The 20530-nt window shown below is 28.2% G+C and overlaps 1 protein-coding gene across 3 annotated transcripts in view; it reads right to left on the bottom strand.

Annotated features, from left to right (window-relative positions):
- Positions 1–620: 620 nt before the first annotated feature.
- Positions 621–20530, bottom strand: part of LOC107446916 (insulin receptor substrate 1) — a 41899-nt gene continuing 21989 nt past the window's right edge. For all 3 annotated transcript variants that reach the window (XM_071181418.1, XM_043039196.2, XM_071181417.1), the window contains exons 11-14: positions 20271–20507; positions 17839–17954; positions 14321–14410; positions 621–2932 (exon numbers count right to left, since the gene is read on the bottom strand). In XM_071181418.1, coding sequence (XP_071037519.1) covers positions 1505–2932; positions 14321–14410; positions 17839–17954; positions 20271–20507 — 1871 coding nt within the window. In that variant the 3' untranslated portion in view covers positions 621–1504. The remainder of the gene's footprint in view (positions 2933–14320; positions 14411–17838; positions 17955–20270; positions 20508–20530) is intronic.

The raw sequence follows: 20530 nt of genomic DNA, 5'->3' as shown, positions 1-20530 counted from the left end.
ATTATTTAACCAAGAAATAATTATAAAATAGATATCAAAATTTCAACAAGTATATCACTTAGTAGTATGGCTTAAACGTAAGTATATATACATTATAAGAAAAACGCAGTTGAGGACATTTAACTTAAAGAAAAACATATTTAAAGTTTTCTGATACATTTCTCACATGTAAATTAACCACTTAAATATAGATTCCAGTTCAGAGAGGAATTTTGCAGATTATTAAAGTAGATGGACATTAAAGATTTCCTAAATTTATATATACCGACAAAATTTTTCTCAGATGAGATCTCTCGATTTCAAGTTTTGGAAAATAAAATAGAACATATGCTATATAGCACTTCTTTAAGCCCAGAAACTAATGAACAGAAAATTTGAAAGTTTAGAAAATTTAGTCAAACTAGTTTTGTTCTATTTTGTTAACATTTGTTTTAATGCATCAAATAACAATCTGTTACTTTTCTAGGCAATGTTCTTTTCAACTGCAGTCATTACATCTAAATATTAACAGATTTCTTTCATCTATAGGCCACAATTTTTATTTTTAAAAGACGCTAGACAATCTTGAACTTCACCCTATTTTTGAATCACTTTAATATGCGCATTGCAATTAATTTAAATTTTTTTTACAACTTTACTTTTTATTCATGCAAAACTAAGAAAAAGTTCAAGCAAAGATAAGTTTCAGTTTTTACAAAATATTTCTTGTCTTTTAATAAATGTTCAGTTTATATTTACTTGTTATGTTTTAAATTGTTTAATTTCTAACGAGAAAACATAATAGTAAGGCACAAAATATTTCAAAGAATATTTTGTTGTTTATTTTAATAATTTCGAATGATTATTTTGTTGGATTTTTAAATTACGAACAAGAAAAAACAAAATGTTTTGAAAAACTGAATCAAAATTAGAATAATTGATAACGATGAAACTTAATTATAATTTAATCGAAACTCTACATAATATATAACAATATATAATTTACACAAGCCAAAATAAAATAACTTAGTAAATAAAACATTTACTTAGAAATAATAATTTAATATAGAATATATAAAATTTGTTAGAATAAAATTAAATATCAACTTTAAAAAAAGAATTTAAAGTTTTTGTTTTTATAAGAAATGTAATTTAAATATAATTTTAAAAACAAGAGACGGATACAGATATTTATTTACTGTAATGATGATATTTAAGCAAAAGAAAATAGAATTCAGTAAGCAAAGGTACTACAAATTAGATTTAATTTTACTTCTACTATTGTTATGACATTACACTCAGAGAAGGAATGGGTTCATTATAACTAGATCCCCCAGAAGTTTTGTTGAATAGATCAACATTTAAAGAAAATACACTTCATACTCAAAATATTAATCATTATTTTGAAAAATCAAAGCTACATGATGATCAGAAAATCCTCTGAAAGCAAGAATCCTGCATATCTTTTGTTAGATAACACTCATAACCAGGCACTGGATTAAAGAAAATGGGAACTAACAGCAATTTACAAATGGCTCAAACTCTCAGTGTCTTGGAAAGCTTTTTGCTTTTTGACTGGAGAAAAATCTATTTGTGCATAAGTCAGAGGAGCTTCTTTGGTTTCACCTTCGAGTGATTTTTTCAACCTGTTGCACACAAGTTTGGCATCATCGTCTGAAGCAGGCGGTAAATCCAGAGAAGCATAATTTAGGCGTACTTCTCCACAAACTGAGTTACTGCAAGAGTTTGTGTCAGATGGTGTCCCTCCAGGATAAGAAGGTTGAGAAAGGCGACGTACTAGATTCTCAACAAGAGGAGCACCAGAGAGTTGAGGGGATATGGCACCGTAACAAGGTGATGGAGGAGGTGTTTTAGGTTCAAACTTGCTAGATACAGAGCCACTTAGTTGAGGAGAGGGTGATTTTGAATCTGGAGAAGGAAGCTTGGAGGATTCATTTACCTGAGGCAGGGGAGGTAAAGGACATTTCTTGACGGGTTTTGGTTCCACCAATTGCTTTTCAAAATTAGCTCTAGATATTTTAGGTGAGGAATGGTCAGTGGTCAACTTTTTTGCTTGCAATGAAGAGTTTGTTTCAGCACCATTTTGACTAAAATTCATGCACATATAATCTGAAGCTGCATCCTTTGTGGTGGACAACTGTTGATTATTGTAGGCATTATGCTCATAAATATCCTTATTACTATTATTTTGACTTTTTTCCTCCAAGTGACTCAGTGTTGATGATAAGGAGGAATGTGGACTCCTTGACCGGGAATTTCTAAGTATAGCAGGGGCAAACCCTTTCGATAAACTACTCATAGGACTATTTTCAAGTTTTTGGTAGGTACTAGTAGGATCTAAGCTCACATAATCACCGGAAGGGTGCATAGGTTCATTTTGCCTAGCAGCAGTAGAAGTATTGGATAATAGAGTAGACGGTGAGCAGATAGAAGAAGCTGGTGATCGTGATAAAGATTTCAAGGAGTCACCTACAGGTGACATTTGTAGATAGTCACTAGATAATTGTGTGTCGTCAGAACAACTTTGACCAATGGAATGTGACTTAGATTTATCTCTGTCATGAAGGATTTTTATAGCAGCATTCGTTGACGATGAATAGCTGCCACTACGACTTCGCCCAACAGGTTCAATAGTGAAGTTTGAATCACAAAAGTCAATACCACATGAAGAATATTTTAATCTATTGTAATCAATTTCCATTAGATCTTCCCCAACATCACCTCGACTAGCAGAAGAACGCACCCTTGGTGGCCTGTTATTTAGAAGAGGCGCACTAGATGATTTAGCACCAGTTCTAGGATCAATAGTAATAAAATTATTTAACTCTCGCTCTGCTGGATTGGTAATTCGCTTCTGAGCTGCTTGACTTCCTACTGAGTAAGCTCGAATCCTTGAGCCATCTAGTTGCACAGGCAGGTGAGACTTTTTAGGCTAAAATAAGAAAAAAATATTAACAGCATATATTTTGCTTTACTTATCATTTAAGTTATTAAAATATATAATAAAATAAACAATTATAAGTGAAATGTGAAAAATTAAAGCAAAATTTGTAAAGCTTAAAAACAAATTATTCACACACATCCTGAATATTTATTTAACTTTTATATTCAATAATCTTTGAAAAATTTATAAAACTGAATGTTTTTATATCTGATTTTTTTTAATTTTATACTAGCCATATGCAGGGTTTATACTTTGTTAGTTACACATAACAAGTGTATAAATGTCAAAGCACTCCCTTCTGATTATTTCATTTTTCTGACATAACTATAGTACATGACAATCAACTGAAAAAGCACTTTTTATGCTCTAGAAAATTTTCCCTATTTCAGGTGCTGGGGTTTAAAAGTTGCCAAATTTATAAAATAATGAGTTGGACACAAGTTTACTTTTGAAAATATCCTTCTAATGGCAACACTGTCACTTGATTATTTTGAAGCTTTTAGAATAAATACATCATTGAAATAAAAGCATTTTTTATACAGATAATTTAAAGGTAATTATTAGAATTATGACAAATTTTTGGTTTTACATAAAAACAACTAATGCAACTAATGCTCCTTCATCCTTTTAGCAAAATCCCTCGATTTCAATACCAGAGATTTCTAAACTGGGCACCAAAGCACCCTGATAAGGAATGTTGTGAAACATTTTAAATATACCTTGTCCCCATCATTTTTAAAATTATTTACAAAGTGTTCTCATTAACAATTAAGCATATAAGACACAATGAGCATGCAATAATTTCACATCACAAAAAAATTGGAAACCACAACCTATATAAAACTAGTTTTTTCATTTAGAATTATCTAATCTAAAATAATAAAAAAAAAATTTTATTAAATATTCTAAAGGTACAAGATTTTTCAATATCTACTCAAAACACCATTATATGGGCATCAACAAAAGTTTCAATATCTAACACCTGTTTATTACTATAAAATTTTTATTTTCAGAGCAATTCAAACAACTATCCTATATATTCTGTATATGTTAGACTGACACACAGGGTGTTCCATAATGAATAATTTAAAATTTTTGTTGGTGCATTAGGATTTGCAAATTAATATTTAAGCAGAGAAAAAGACAAGAACGCTACTTAAATTTGCGGAATCACAAGTTAGAAAAATGGGATTGAAAACATTAAAACCTGTTTGATTGCTGGAAAAGGAGATTATTAGAAAAACCTTCCCAGCTTAAATGAGTTTAATGATGCTCGCCCCATTTTCCTCACTTACGATTCAACTGATGACAATTTAAATTTTTTCTATTCAAACATTAATAAATTTAATTATGGACCACCCTGCATGCAGTCAATATTGGATAACTGAAAAAAAGAATAGTAAAAAACTTTTAATTGTAAAAGATATATTTGCTGCATACGAGTTTATTTATTTTTTAATGAATAGAGTGAAAGACTCTGAAGTTTCGTTCAAACAAGGAAATGTAGTATTTTGTCACAAACAAAACGTTAATAACAGACACTTTTTTAATACAGGTTTTAAGGTACTAAAATCAAGTATTTATTTTAAGATCTTTAGAATGGTTTCCAAAAAGTTTTTCGAAACCTTTCAAGCTGCGATAAAAAATAAACGTTTGTTATTAGCATTAAGTCTCAGCAGTTCAGACAACTGAAATTTCACAATGATAGGAAATTCATTTGTGTTCATCTTATCTAACATTGTTTCCAGAAAAGTTTAAAAATGTTTTGGATTTACAATTCAAGTGGGCAGTTTTTATAGAAGTTCTTCTATAATATGAACCAAAACAGGGCCGCTTCTTTATCAAGAATAACTCAGCTTTTCAGAATCAAAATATAAATATTTTAATGATTTTGAAAACTGAGTTTTTACGAATTGAAGAAATTTACCTTTCCTCTGCTAATGGGAATTAAATTGTAACCTCTTTTTTCCTTTGCAATTCAATAAAACAGTTTTTGAAGGAATAACTTAGAAATTATTTAAACAGCCTCAAAATAAATAGCACATTTGCATTCAGGTTTTCAACTAACTAGAATAAAGTTGAGTTCATATAAAGATTTTCTGTTGCAATTATTTCTTTGGTCTATCTTACGAGAAAATGGCACTATCTTATACAATGATGCAAATTGTATTAGAGAATTGAGAGAGAAGCTAGTAAATTAGAATAAAAATCTATTGTTTAGTAAGTACTAATATTTGAAAATTTAATCAAAACACCATAAAAGGTGCCTATTTATGTCCACGTCCCTACTTCTCAGTTTGGAAAGCTGCAACAAAATTTATAAAAGTTGCATCTAGATATAGTAAAGTGGCTATACACTGTGAAATGAGACTACTTATCTAGTAGAAAACTGAATGTAGGGTCTCTATCTTGAAAATGATTTAGGGTCTAGAACATTTACAAGGTTGTAGAACATCATTGATTTACTTCAAATCGATAATTAGAAGAAATTATTTCTAAGAAAAAAATATAAAACAAGTGATCACTTGTTTGTTCATGATTTTCTCAATCATGTCACGAAAGGGTTTAAAAAGAATAAAAAATTGATCAAAATATTTTTATTTTTGTCATACAAAGCTTAAAAGAAGTTTGAACTAATAGAAATAAAGTTAAACAGCGAAAACTCATTTTTCTTTAACATTAAAATGTAGGATATCAATAACAAACTGAAATTAACTTTTTTTTAGAAATTTTTGCACTCGAGTTCAATTAGTATTTAATTAATGATGCTGAACAAATTTGTAATTCAGATTTATTTTTTTAATTTCTTGAACAGTTTTTGAAGAGGAAAATAAATTTTTCATCAGGTGGTGCTGTAAATGTCTCATATACCACATAGCTACTTTACTATACCAATGCACCACTTTTATAACTTTAGCTGTTTAAAAATTAGGAGAGTGGATACAGGCTTTAGTGGGCACCCTGTATTATGTGAAATGCTTGGTTAAGTAAACGGCCATGTAAATGAATTTTGACTTTTAGTTTGAACTTAGCATTGAAATTACAATATTACCTAATGGGTTGATTTAATGACACTTTAAATATCTGAATATTTTTTTCTTTGAAGAATAGATTTTCCACTTGCAATATTTGCAGCGTTGAACAAAGGTTTGGTGTATGTGTTTGTAAATGATAAAGAACTATTGCTTTAAATGTTACTGTAGGTGCTATATTGAAATTTTTGCCAACGTGTGAACAAACGGCTCAGTGTCAAATTAACTAAAAGCTGTAAAATATGGGTTGCTCGCAGAATGTAGAATCTTATCTTTTCATGTGCTCGAGAGGAACTTTAATAAAATGAGGTAACAAAACCCCCAATATTATAATTTTAACCCGTAAAAATATAATTTTTTTAAAATTTCTCTCAAAGGCTTGCTCACATTTACACTTTCATTCACTTTTAGATTCTGGGCCATCTATATAATTATTATTTCTGACCATGCAGCTTCGAATATAGCTGCCAACTTTAACATTATTTGTGGAAGATTATTAATTCTGGTATTAAACGCTCTTTATTTAAATTCTTGCTTAGCAAATGCAATTTAAAAAGCTTTTAAATCCCTACAACTCACAACATATTGAATGTGTGCGATTAGTCCTCAGACTGATTGAACAAAAAATTTTAAAAAGATTTAAAATTATTTTATTTACACCAACAGAAACAATATTATGCACAAAACCAAGCATCATCCATTGAGTTTTCTTTCGTACTCAATCTGCAATACTAGAAAATAGGTTCTAATTTGTGCACTTTACGTCAGTCAGTTTTAATAGCATGTAACACCATGGAAAATAATAGAATTGATAAAGATTCAGAGAGTTTGGAGGCCAGTCATGTTTTGCAAAAATTCAAATATACTATCTTCTGTGCAAATGGAAGAAAGTGTTCAATCTAAAGGAGCACCATTTTGCTCTTAGTTAATAATAGTCCTTATACATAGTTAGAAGTGGATAAAAGCACTCCCTGCAAAATTTATTTTCTGTAGACTTCAACACTAATTTAAACTCCCTCTTTTGCGAAAACAAAGTTTTCCTTTTTAGAAATTTCTCCAAATTATTAACCCTTTGCCTGCCGAGGAAAATTTCTAGATTCATACCTCTAGTGCCATAGATTTTCATAGACTGTTTCTAAAAATTGTTTACTTTTACACACACAAAAAAAGAAAGAAATAACGAAATACAAAATTAAAAGTATAACAGAAGAATAATAATAAAAAAAATTGTTGTAATAAATGAAAAAATAATAATGCCAGATTCCGAAAATGAAGGAAAATAATCATTTAATTTAATCTCAGACGTATTTGCACAAAAAATAAAAACTTTTATTACACACGTAGGCAAAAACAGAAGCGAAAGGAAAGTAAAAAAGGTGCGTACTACTAAAAAAGAGAAGCTGCACAGCAGTGACTCAATTTCTAGAAGCTTTCCCTTCTTATCCTTTTCTAGTCTCAGGAATGAGATTAGCCAAAAGGCAAGAAAGCTGAATCTCCACGATAGTAAATTTTACGCAAGCGCAACCCTTTAATAAGAAATTCCAGACAGTTTAAGGTAATAAATAATGTGTTGACATACAATTGTGTACTAATCTATTATTATAAAAACGATTACATTGATACTTAACATTTAGTGAAAAAAAAATTACCAATTGAAAAAATAAAGCTGGAAATTATATTTTTCCTCAGTTCACATAAGAGACAATTATTACTTGAAAAACTACCTGGTTTAGCAAATTAAAACTACTGAGAATATACATTAATATTTCATTTCTTTTAATAAATACTGTTATGTGATTTATAGCAAATATATCAGTAATATTACTTTTTAAATTATATTGGGAAAAAAAACTTTAACAATGGACCGAATCATTATGTTCATATTATAGTCTAATCTAACTAGAGCCCTTTGAAACATATCAATAACAGTGAAGTAGAAATATATAGTAACTCCTTAACATACAAAAATTGCTATTTTAGTTTGAAAAATTACATGACAATCAGCAACTGTTTAGATAATTGTTTTTTATTTGATAAGAATTTTGCATTTTATAGCATAAATAACAGCAATTATAAATAAAATTTTGATGATGAGTTAATTAACCCTTTTTTCCAAAAAACAAAAGAAAAAATTAAATTCCTTTTTAAGTTATTGCTTTTGTTTCCTATATCTTTTATGTTTGCTATATTTAGTCGTTAGTCCATCTTCAAACATCTTGTGACAAATCCTATTTTTTCTTCTTTGCAAGCACAGAATGTAAGTTTTGAATATATTCCCTTCCAGTTTCTCTGATGTTGTAACACTTACATATACTAATAATCATCGTTAGAAAAACAGTCACCTTTATAGTAACTAAATAAATTTACTTCTCACAAGAATCGTGATAGTTGATCTTAAAATTGCGTGAATATGAATAACAATTATGGATTTTGAAATCACATGAATGTGAAACTAGATATACGATTTTGAAAATGAGGAAATACAAACTGGGATATAGAATTTTTAAAACGCGTAAATACAAATCACGATCCGTAATTTTTAGATTGCATAAATACGAATTATGATGCATAATTTTTAGAATGCGTGAATGCGAATCCCAATGCCTTATTTTAAAATCGTGTATAAATACGAACATTAATGTTTGATATTATAAACCGCATGAGCAAATCAAAACATTAATTTTAAACTTGCGTGAATACGAATCGCTACATAGGTTTTCAAAAAGGCATAAATACGAATCATAATATCGGATTTTTAAATCTCGTAAATAAGAATCGCAAAATACAATATTCAAGTTGCGTGAATAAGAATCGCAACACGCAAATATGAAAAGCTATGTTTGATATTAAAATCGTGTGAATAAGAATCGAGATATTGGCAGATTCCAGGCTTGGGACCTCTAAAAGGCTTGTCAGAAGCAGCGTCGTTTGAACTACAAAAATCAGATTTATCTGGAGGGCGGGGGAAAAATTTGGAAAATCTTATCTGCTGCGAGTAAAAGGGGAGAAAATAGCTATAATAATGAGAAAGGATTGGTAGCTACGTAGTTTGAATTTCTGTTTCTTTTTGAAAATCGGTGAATTTCCAGAAAAAGCGGAATACTTATAAAACAAAGTGAAATTTTTAGAAAAATCTGAATTCTTGATAAAAAAAACTGAAATTCAAGAGATAAAAGTGAAAAAAAGTAGAAATCCGCTAAAAAGCGGAAAAATCTCATCCATGTAGTCTAAAAGTCTTTGAAAACACTCTCAAGGTTATTCTATTGCATTCCAAAGCTGTGAGAGTAGTTTTACAAGTAGCAGCACATGGCAAGGCACATTGTATACTTTGGAAAGGCATAATATAACTAATATTAAAATATATAAACATATAAGAATACGCTAGGGGTAGTGAACGCATTGGCTTAGTGAAGCATATATATATACACCCGTGGTAGGCAAGAGGTTAAAGATGAGTTTTGAAATCCTGGCACCAAGTTTTTATGGTTTGCCTTAAATTGATCCTTTACATGAAAGCTTTGCACCCAAGGACATCAGTTTTAAATACTTCCCAAATTCTAGGTTATAAATTATTAAGCACTAGAAGATTTGTTTTATGTTTATGTTATGATAAAAATACCAATTGAGAACTTATTGAGCATCTCATATATTGAGTATTGTGTGGCATAAATTGTAAAGTAATTTTCCTATGTTTCAGAAGAAAAAAATTTTTTTTTGTCTACGAAAGAAATATGAGTAAAAAAAGAATTTGATGAAGACATATTTTGAAAATTTATTCATACAACAATATAAACAAATTAAATACATCAAGAAAAAACTTTGTAAATTTTAAAAAATTATTTTAATAAAGAATAATACTCTATCAATAAAACCTAAGTATAATAGAAAATGTAAATAGATAAATATTCATAATTGTATGAATATAACAAAGCCCAAGTCTATTCATCAGTGCAAAGAGTACTGAAAAATTGGAACAGGCATAAATAACAATTAAAAAATATCACCAAAGTAGTCAAAGAGCTACAAATTTGAAATTTGTCAATACTTTATAAGTATGATAATGAAAAATTCCTTTGGTTAAAAGAATCCAAAAGGAAAACAACAAAGCTCTTGAATATTTATGACAGAAGGAGGAAAATTCAAATATGAAATAATCATTTGGACGATGATTATTCATTAATGGTAACTATTTATCAAGACAATTCCAAAATGAGTAGGCATTCATGCACACAGAAATCACTTTTTTAATTTTGTTTAGTTAACAGAAATCTAATGTCAGTAAACTGATACATTTAAAGACTGTAAATTTATTTGCAATTGCATATGGTTTCTGGTTAAAAAAAAAGAATATTTTTTTATTAATATATATACAGCAGCAGAAATGGAAGATACTACTAAAATTTTGCAAAAGAAACAATGGAAATTTTAGAGTGATCCAATATTATAAATATAACTAACTAAATGCACAGAATATTATGTACTATGAAACAGTTAGGCAATATAAAATAAGATTCTATACACGCAAGATTTTATTTTCCTAAACCAATTCACAACATTTTAAAAATAAATGAAACAATGTTGTGAACAATCCTCATAAGCAAATAACATTTTGGAGGCCAAGATTCAAGTTGAATTCAGTACAATAACATATAGATACACAAAATTGTTTTAGGATGACTTTCCAACATCAAAAAGGATAAAACACTTAAAAAGAAGTGCAAATAAAACAAACATTCAACATCATTGGAAAGTTTGAAAAGAAAACTTGGAAAAATAACAAAGAATAAATTCATGTTTCTTCCAAAATCAAATGACAGAAGAAAATTAAAAAATTGATTTTTGTAAATCTACATTTATAACAAAATAACATCAATTGCAAATTATGCTTACTTGTGAACAATAAAATGCATCTAAAAAATAATTATTGCAAATCACTGTAATTTAAGAGTCTTTATTAAATAAAACATTAAAAATTAGAAAAACTTTTGAAGAAAATAGGGTTTGAATTTTTAAATCTTTAGTACAGTGTAAACTTATTTATATTTATTTTGGACTGAAAGTTATGTCTCATACTAAGCAATCATGAATCCATAAGAAATAATTTGAATTCTTATTTAAATGGTGAATAAAAAAACAAATTAGAATGGAATCCATGGGTGAATTTTATTTCGGTAATTTGTTTAATAAGGATAATATAAAAACATATAATAAGGATACTACAATTTGGTTAGTTTCTTTATTCAAGGAATAAGTTTTCATAGTATTTTAAACTTCTTACAGTCAAGAACTGACTCTAATAAATAGCTATAAAAATTACGCATTGATTAGCAGACTACTTCCATAAATTGAAATTGGTCCGTGATAACAATGTAGACAGATAGAGATTATTAATGTAAAAAATCATACACACTTAGCAAAATTTACAAATATATATAACAGGGGTGATTGTGACACTAAGTGAAAACCCCTGAAAGTTTTATGTGCAAAAACTCGATAAAATATCAATTTATATGCTATTCTAAGGTGCGTAGCCAAATCTATCAACAAAAAATAAGCACCTTTTAAGCACTATAGACATTAACAAAATGCAAAATAATTTTGAAAGACTTTACATGATCATGATTAAATAACTAGTTTCTGACAAAGAACTCTTTTCTTGATTATATTAGCCACTATAAAATGATCAAGAGATTTTTCAGTTCAATATCAGAGAGTGGAAAATGAAGCCTGAAATTCATAATATCTTACAAATTGCAGCAGAGTTGCACAAGAGAGCAATAATCTCATCAAGCCCAGCTCAGTAGACGCACATGTGCGCACTCACAAGAATTTCATCAAACATGTAAAATGATTGGCACTTTCATACGCTATGGGCGATGGTTAGTCGAAATAGGTTGTGGTTAAATGAATTGTGAAAACGTTCAATAGAACAATGTGAAAAGCATTCATTTGCATAATACGTGGCAAAAATCGACATGGTGAAGAAAAAAATTCTCATTTTCGAAAAGGGAAAATTAAGCCTTTTTTAAAAACACCTAATGAAAAAAGCACTTTTAAGGGCGTTTAAAAAACGAAAATCGAAAATAAGCACTTTTTAAAAACATTACGCACCATGTATTCATATTTTATATAATTTTTTGAACTAAGATTTTTAATCAAATTACCTACCAATAAAGAATATCATACTTCTATAGTAATTAACTTAAGAAAAAAGCTCAGTACTTACAAGAATTACGATATTGGATTTTAAACTAGAGTGAAAATGAATCACAATATTAATTTTAAAAATGGTTAAATACAAATTGCAATATTGGATTTTAAAATCATGTAAATAGGAATTACTATGTAAGACTTTTAAATCACATTATTTAACAATGAGTAACTTTTAAATCAGGTAAATACGAAAATCAATATTTGATATTGAAATCGCGTGAATATGAATGGCGATATTAGCGGATGCAGGCATAGTTTCAAAGATTAAGAACCATAAAAATCGGGCAAACGCCCCCCAAAAATATGCATTTTCAAAATTGCGGAAGAGTTACGCGTACGAAATCGTCTTGTTAACGCGATTCAGCAAAGGTTTCAAAATTAAAATTTTAGATTGCAGTAAAAATTTAGCTGCGAAAAATCATATGCCCTGCTCCTAGACCTAGACGGATGATACAAAAAACCCGGAATTCTGGGGTACACTCCGGATACAATCACCCCTGGTATAAGGTATTTAAAAATAGCAGAAAAAATTTAGTAGCTTAAATTTTTATTCGTGTACTATAAAAGCCAGTAATCAAGTAATAATTTCTCTTTTGTCCAAAGCGATAATCTGTAAATTCATTATAACTTTGATAAAAAAAAAAACAAGTTTAGATGCTTAAAAAGGAAGGGTAGGACTTAATAAATAGCTCAGCTCTAGAGCAGAAGGCCTGGTTGTACACATTAAAGCACAATAAAGAAATCAGAAGAAAAAAAGAAAAAAAATCTATATAAAAGGTAAACTTGTAGATGATCTTAAAGTAAAATCTTTTAATTTCATGAAGCAAAATTAATCTACAAATACTGTGAATATCAGTAGACCATGCTGGAAGGTTTCTCGCACTAGGCTTGTCAGGAGTCAAAAATAACAGGCGATTTAAATCAATTAAAAAAAAAGTGGCAGAAGATAATACAGTTTACTGCATTCTGCTTAGAAAAAAATAATAAATCTCACTAAGTCACAAAAGGCAAAGTCAAAAATTCATCAACGCGGGGTAAAATGTGAAAAACTATAAAATATTGTTTCAAAAATAATTATACTTTGCAGCAACAATGTATAGTCTGAGGACAAAAATTTCAGTTCGCATGGTCTGATATGCAACAGACATATTATTAAGTAATTTGTTTAGCTATAAGTGACATAGGTCAATCTTATTTATAACTAATTTTTAAGTTTGGGTAGAGTAAATTCCTAGTTCACGTATCACATTGTAAAAGATAGCAAACCATACATCATTATTTTTTCTGTATATGAATGTCTATACCATTGGTATTAGTTGCTCTGCTGGAATAAATATTTATTTTTTTATGTATAAGAAAATATGAAGAGATAAAAGCTAAAAAGAAAACATATTTGCTCTGGATAAAGAGTAACAAAAAGATGCAATTCAATTAATTTTCTAAACCAGCTTCATAATATTTTTAAAGCTGACAGTATTAAAACTAATTTTTTTTTAATTGTTCTAAAATTTAATGCCTGGTTAAACTTCAATAAATAAATTTCACTGTTTCCTATTTCCCTGTTGTTTTTCCTATGTTTTTTCCCTGTTAGAAATTTATTAAAATTATTCTTCCAAGCATTTTACAAAATATGGCTATTTAACATTTTAAAATGATAAAAAGTAATTTTAGTTTTTTTTTTTTAAAGAAGCTATAAAACGGAAATTTAGAAAAAATCTCAAAAATATACTATTTGTGTAATTTTCTGATTAAAAAAAAGGCATACTTTAACATACATATTGTTGTATAAAATAAAAAAAATTAAGAAATTCCTTACACTATTTCACCAGAGATAGCATGCAGTACACGCACATGTAATTTTAATAGTTATTAATCCTTTGTAGAACTCATTAAAATTATTAAATCTTAGAGGCATAAGAACCTGAAATTTTTTTTCATATTTAATTTGGCTTCTTTTCATATGTAATAGTTAATATATTTAGAATTAATATGAAGTAAAATGGAATCGTTAATATTTTGTAATAAATCAAATTTAATTGCAATGCTCACAAAAAGCTTTTCGAACAAATCTACACAACTTTAAAAAGCAAAAACAAAAGCCAATATCGCTATCTAAAGTATCATCACCAACCTGAGGACGGCTTCCCATTGAATATGCACGAACTGGACGAATATATGAATCACAAGATGAATCATCTGGGTCAGCAAGAAAAGATTTCACCTAAAATTAGAAGTTAGTCAAAGGGTATCAATACTGTTTTCTTTGTTTATAACAGGTTCTATAAGAAAATTTTAACAAAATTACAGGTTACGTTTAATTGCAAACAACAATTTTCACCAACCTTTATACCTCTTATTCATTACATTTCTTATGGCAATCAGAACAAATCAGAAAAATCGGGTACAAAATACTAAAATTTAAGCTGTAAAATTAGTAATAAAAATGATTTTTTTTAATATGGAATAACTTTAAGAATACACATATTAATATTTATTTATTGTATTTCTCTTAAAATTTTACACTTTTTTTTAAAGAGATACTTACAGTATTCTCTTAAATAAACTTTGAATTAAATCAGCAAAGGCAAATTAAAAATAAACAACTTCACATTCATATGTCATTGGAAAATATTAATAACATAGTCATGCAAAAAGACACTTTTCGAAAATAGTTTCAAATTTAAGGACTAAATATTTTTATTTTATTTTTAATACTGATTCTGAAAACGAAATTAATTTATTTCTATCGTATCATAATTTTTTTTACACAGGGCGCCTAACAGTTTTTCAAACTAAAAGAGGGGTAAAAAAAAAGTGAAAAATACCATTTTGTTGTCAGGGAAATTGAATCATTTTTAAAAAATGATTAATTTTTATTATAAAAAATGATCATTTTTTAAATATAAATTAGGGAGAGAAAAAAAGCAGTGGTAAAAAAGTAACACTGATTACCGCTGCTTTTTTTCTTTTATTTATTATTTTTATAGTTCTATTTATTTTTTCATTTTAATTTTAGAATTATTTCTGTCAGCAGTGTAAGCAAATTTGTACTGTTTTTATGCAGTATGTTTATATTCATTATTGGAATATTTTACACTTATTTATTATTGTAACGCAACTTATTCATTACAATTAAATTTTTTATGTTATATTTTTTAAAAAAATTAAAGTAAAAATATTCAAAATTCAATTAAAATTTTTTTAAACAATTTTTTCTTAGTTACTTTATGATGTAATACATAAGCAAGAATATTGTTAAATTTAAAGCACCTATGTTGAAATAAATGAAAAAGTAATTTATTGTTTAGTTTACAAACCATTAACACTTAAATACACCCTTACTATTTTATATGTATTTATAAAGCCCATATGTTTCCTTTCATTTACTTATTTTAAATAATTTTTAATTTAAATATGTATTGCCTTGAATACCTCGCACTTCATACTAAAATTTGTACTGAATCAATAAATAAATTAAAAAAGAAGAAACAAGAAATGTTTATATAAGTAATGGATAATGTTACATACTGAAGAATGCTAGATAATAACATTAAGACAAAATGCTGCATTACAACATTTTTACATGTACTGACAATCAATGGGAGGACACTAACTTTTACATGCATGCACTACTGAAAGAGATAATAAATGTTTATTTGCATGTTAAGGGGAATTGTAAAGTAGTAAATAATTATATTTACTACTTTAGTCATATTTTTTTTAGTATGTTTGCATATTTATAGAACTGGAGTGAAGTAAATGTTATTGAGTTTATAATTCAAAATATTAATTAACAGTTAAAAAAAGATTTCTGTGAAATACTTTTTAAAGCTTTAGTTACTTTTAACTTGGGGCTTAAAATATTATTTAATTTTTTGCCTTAAATAAACCCCAAAAAAAAAACTTTTTTTCCCAACCCTGCTATCAGTACCTAAATTTTCAGGAAAATAGTTCAAATGTTAAATCATGAAAGTCAACTTTTAAGCTCACGCAACATAAAATTTGGATTTTTTTGTTTTTTTTTGAAGAAAAAAAAAAATCTTCTCTTTTATCAAGAGTTGCTGTCCCTTTCGTTTCCAAGAAAACTAGTAATGACTATAGTTTGAAAGGTTTTGTTAGCAATGAATAGTCAAACTTTTTCTCATTTCAGGCCCTGTTCATAAAGGTATACGCAACATTCACCTTCCTTGAGAGAGATTTGACAAACTATTTCATAAGATCCAATTTTATATAAAGTGGTGTAAGTAACACTTTTTCTTCTGACCAACTAGTCAATTTTAATAATTTTGAGAAAGATCTTAAAGCCACTTTTTCTTAATATAATGATTTTTGTTTTTTTTTCTGCATCTGTTGTGTAACCCTTCTACTGAACAAGTGAAACAGAAATTGCCACAAATAATATAATGACAGCTTTTTGATTCCGCAATATTTTAGAATAAAATAGCTTTTTCTTTATTGCTTAGTTATTTTATCTTCTAATGTACTACTTTAAGTTCATAAATATTATTGTCAAGTATTGCATAAATATATCTTTTTTTCGTAAAAAAGAATACAAATAGATAAAATATGCTAAATTTGTATATATATATAAAAAAAAAAAGATTGAAATTTAAGATAATGATTTACATGAGATTTGTGATAATGTATAGAGTGCAAAAAAAAGGACCACTCTGAATAACTTTTGATTTATTGATCGGATCTTGACGTTCTAGGACTCAACCTTAAGGGTCCGAGTGAGTGACTTCAAATATGCTAATTAATAAGTGCAGACAATATTTTAAGTTACAAAATACTGACTGCATATAAAGATACAAAAATGCACTTTCTCTGAATAAACATTTCAACGGATACGGATTTCTGACCCCCAAAATACAGGTGGCAGTTGTATTTTGGGAAATAAGGTTCCAATAGTTTGGTTCGGAGAGCATTCCAAAGTTTGGACCCCTCAATGTTAATTTAATTTTTGGCATATTTTGCTGCATCTCAAGAACTTTTTAAGGGAATTTAAAATTTTTTGCACACAATTATAAAATCTGTTCCTCCAAAGATAACTAACTCCAAGCAAAAGTTAACTTTTAGTAAATATTTAATAGTTTTTAATACTTTATTTAATAATGGTTCCAAAAAATTTTGAATTGTAAGGTATACAATTTTTTCACAATTTTTTAAGATAATTTTACATAGCAGAAAACAAAATTGGAGCCAAAATCGGTTGAATAGTTCCTGAGAAATTCAATTTCAAAAAAGTCCCATACTTAAAACTAGTTTTTTAAGGAACAATTTGACTGAATATCTTCTTAAAATATCTTCTGCCATTATTAATTAGCATATTTGAATTGAGTCCCAAAACATCAAGATCCGATCATTAGATCACAAATTATTCAGGGTGGTTCATTTTTGTTGTTGTTGCACATAAGATGTTTTCATGATTTTCTAGAAATGAGCTTTCCACCCCAAAAAATAAATAAAACAAAATAAATAAAATAAAAACACTACAGATTTTATGATCAGTTTTTCATTGCAAACCTGTGTAATCAATGGTTTTTGCCCTTAGACAATATACAACTCAAAATCTCCTTAAAAGCAATCAATGAATTTAATGGTATATACTCTGATTAATACAGTTAAAAAATAATGCAAGAAAGATACCTTATCAAGAGGGAAATCCTCCAAATTTGTGCTGCTCGGAGTTGACACTGGTGTGTCTGAAAGTTTTGAGTTACTGTCCTTACGAGATGACATACTAGTGCTATGATTAGAAATCACTAGAAAAAAGTAAATCAAAGATGATACAGCAGACTTATAATAGTTAATTTAACAAAGAAAATCCAAATTAAATAATAGAAAAACTGGATTATGTACATTATATTTATTAACATTTTATTTCAAGCTCAAAGATATTTTTATTATGTACAATGTTTGATTTTAATATGCAGTAATTCATATTGTAATGCTTCTATTGTCACCAACCTCAATAAAAGCTTCTATGTAACTCATAGAGTTCCATTATAATCTCAGATTTTTCTCCAACAATAATCTTCAAAATTCTTGTTTAGTTAACTATTTTTTGAAAATAGACTATGTTTAGGTTGAAATTTGTTTTTCTGGGAACATCTAATTTCCCCATACGTCCCTTGTTGCACTTTATATTGCTGCGTGTTTCTTCGTAATACTGCATCTTGAGTAACTTCACTAACTGCCTTTTCTTTAAACAAATCTTTAATAACTCTCAGACCTACTAACGTACTTAAACTAATCCTTGACCTTGTATTAGCCGTAATTTGCTTAAAAACAGAAAAGCTCCATTCCATAGAAGCATGATCATGAGAGAATATGAAGACTGTCTTTACAAGCTTAATTAGGCCAGATTAGTCTGGTTGGTAGGGCGTTGGACCCATGTCCAAGAGGTCGTGAGTTCAATATCCACGGGAGGAAGACTCCCGTAGTAAATGGTGACAGGTGCAAGTTAAATCTGTCTGGTTACTGTCGATCTGAGGTAAATCTGGGGATGAATAACTGGATGTACGTATGGGCCCGTTTTATAAAACAGCTGTGACGTGTGTGGCTGAAGTCGCATTTTTAGCCAAATATGGCACCACTGAAAAACAAGAAATGCACCCTCGGCCTTAAATTCGCTCGGTTTCACCAAGCAGACTTGCTGGTATCAGCAAGTGACATTAGAAACAATAATAACAACACAAGTTTAATTAATAAAAAGAATTTAAATTTTTAAGACAAAATGTAATGTTTGAATAGATATCATAGACCGTGCTTTCAAAATCTTCAAGAATATCTTCATTATTTTCATAAGCATATGATACTCATCAATCAGTTAATTAGCACAATTTTCAGGTATAATCCAAAAAAAGTATGTTTCACAATCTTCAGACAATTGACAGAGTAGTCATGTCTAATATTTTCTTTACTATCAAATTATTGTAAAATCGCTGTTTATGTACAATAAAAAAATAAATTATGCTTCTCAAACTATGAAAACTAAAACACATTACATAGAAATAATTCATAAATTTCAAAAAACTATTTTTGAAATTTATGAATATCTATTGATAACATTTGAAATTTAGGAATAATTATAAATAATTATTGATAATTATATTTATGAATATGAATAAAGAACTTTTGCAATTTATGAAATAATATTTCAGAATTCTAATAATATCTAGCTAAAATTTAAAGTAGGAAAAAATGAAACAAAGCCATTTTTATAAATAATATATTTATCTCAAACTATATACAGTCGGACTTCTATTTAACGAACTTCCATTTTGCGAATTTCTCTATTTTGCAAATTGTTAATCTTATGAAGTTTTATGAGAATTTATNTTCAGAATTCTAATAATATCTAGCTAAAATTTAAAGTAGGAAAAAATGAAACAAAGCCATTTTTATAATTAATATATTTATCTCAAAATATATGTAACTGTTATATGTGAGCTAGTCATAGAAACTCAGAAAGCCACAAAAAAGAGACATCTTGGGTTAGCTGAGTTGGTGGAGTACAAGGGAAGTGGTGGAACGCCAAAATTGTGGCGTTCCACCACTGCATGTGCCACCTGGCGTAAAGAGAACTAATCCAAATGAAGTTTATTTCTTGAATTTGAATTTTCATCGTTTATCAGAAAGCTAAGGCGAAATTTGGAAGGATAAAATTTATAATAATGAAAAAGAAATAAATTATACTGGTTCAGGCACTATCTTCACTAAACATTAGGTAGGAAAACCTAATAAATGCTTCAATTTTTACATGGTACATACAAACATGAAAAAATGCACTTTGCTTTTAATAAATGTCTCTAATTTATGAAATTTTTTAAAATATGAGAAAATTGGTCTAAACAGCCAAAAAACAGTAGTGACCTGAAATATCTATTAAAATTGAGAGACATAAATTTAATTGAAAAAAGATCAATAAAATGAAATGTTTTATTTCTTTTGATGCACTGATTTTTATTACTCAGCAGTGTACACATGACACTAATAAAGCAAGGTGGAAGCTAAATAATTCTTACACAGATTTTATAACAACAATAAATGATTTAAAAAATTTCAATGTATCTCACCAGAGAATGTTTTTGGCAAAGATGAAGATAATGGGGCCATGTCTAAATAACCATCATGAGTTGTTGAAGTTGAAGAAATTGAAGAACAATGATCACGAATCGGAGCCATAGGAATATATCCATCATTGACTTGACTGGAATCATTATTCACAATGTCCATAGAGGAAGACAATTTACTGGTGTTAAGTTCATTGGAAGTAGCAGCAATACTTAGAGGACTCATATTTATATAGCCTTCTGAAAATTTAAATTTAAAAGTT

This window comes from Parasteatoda tepidariorum, chromosome 5 (assembly GCF_043381705.1).
Source record: "Parasteatoda tepidariorum isolate YZ-2023 chromosome 5, CAS_Ptep_4.0, whole genome shotgun sequence".
Lineage (NCBI taxonomy): Eukaryota > Metazoa > Arthropoda > Arachnida > Araneae > Theridiidae > Parasteatoda > Parasteatoda tepidariorum.
This window is presented reverse-complemented; position numbering and strand designations above follow the sequence as displayed.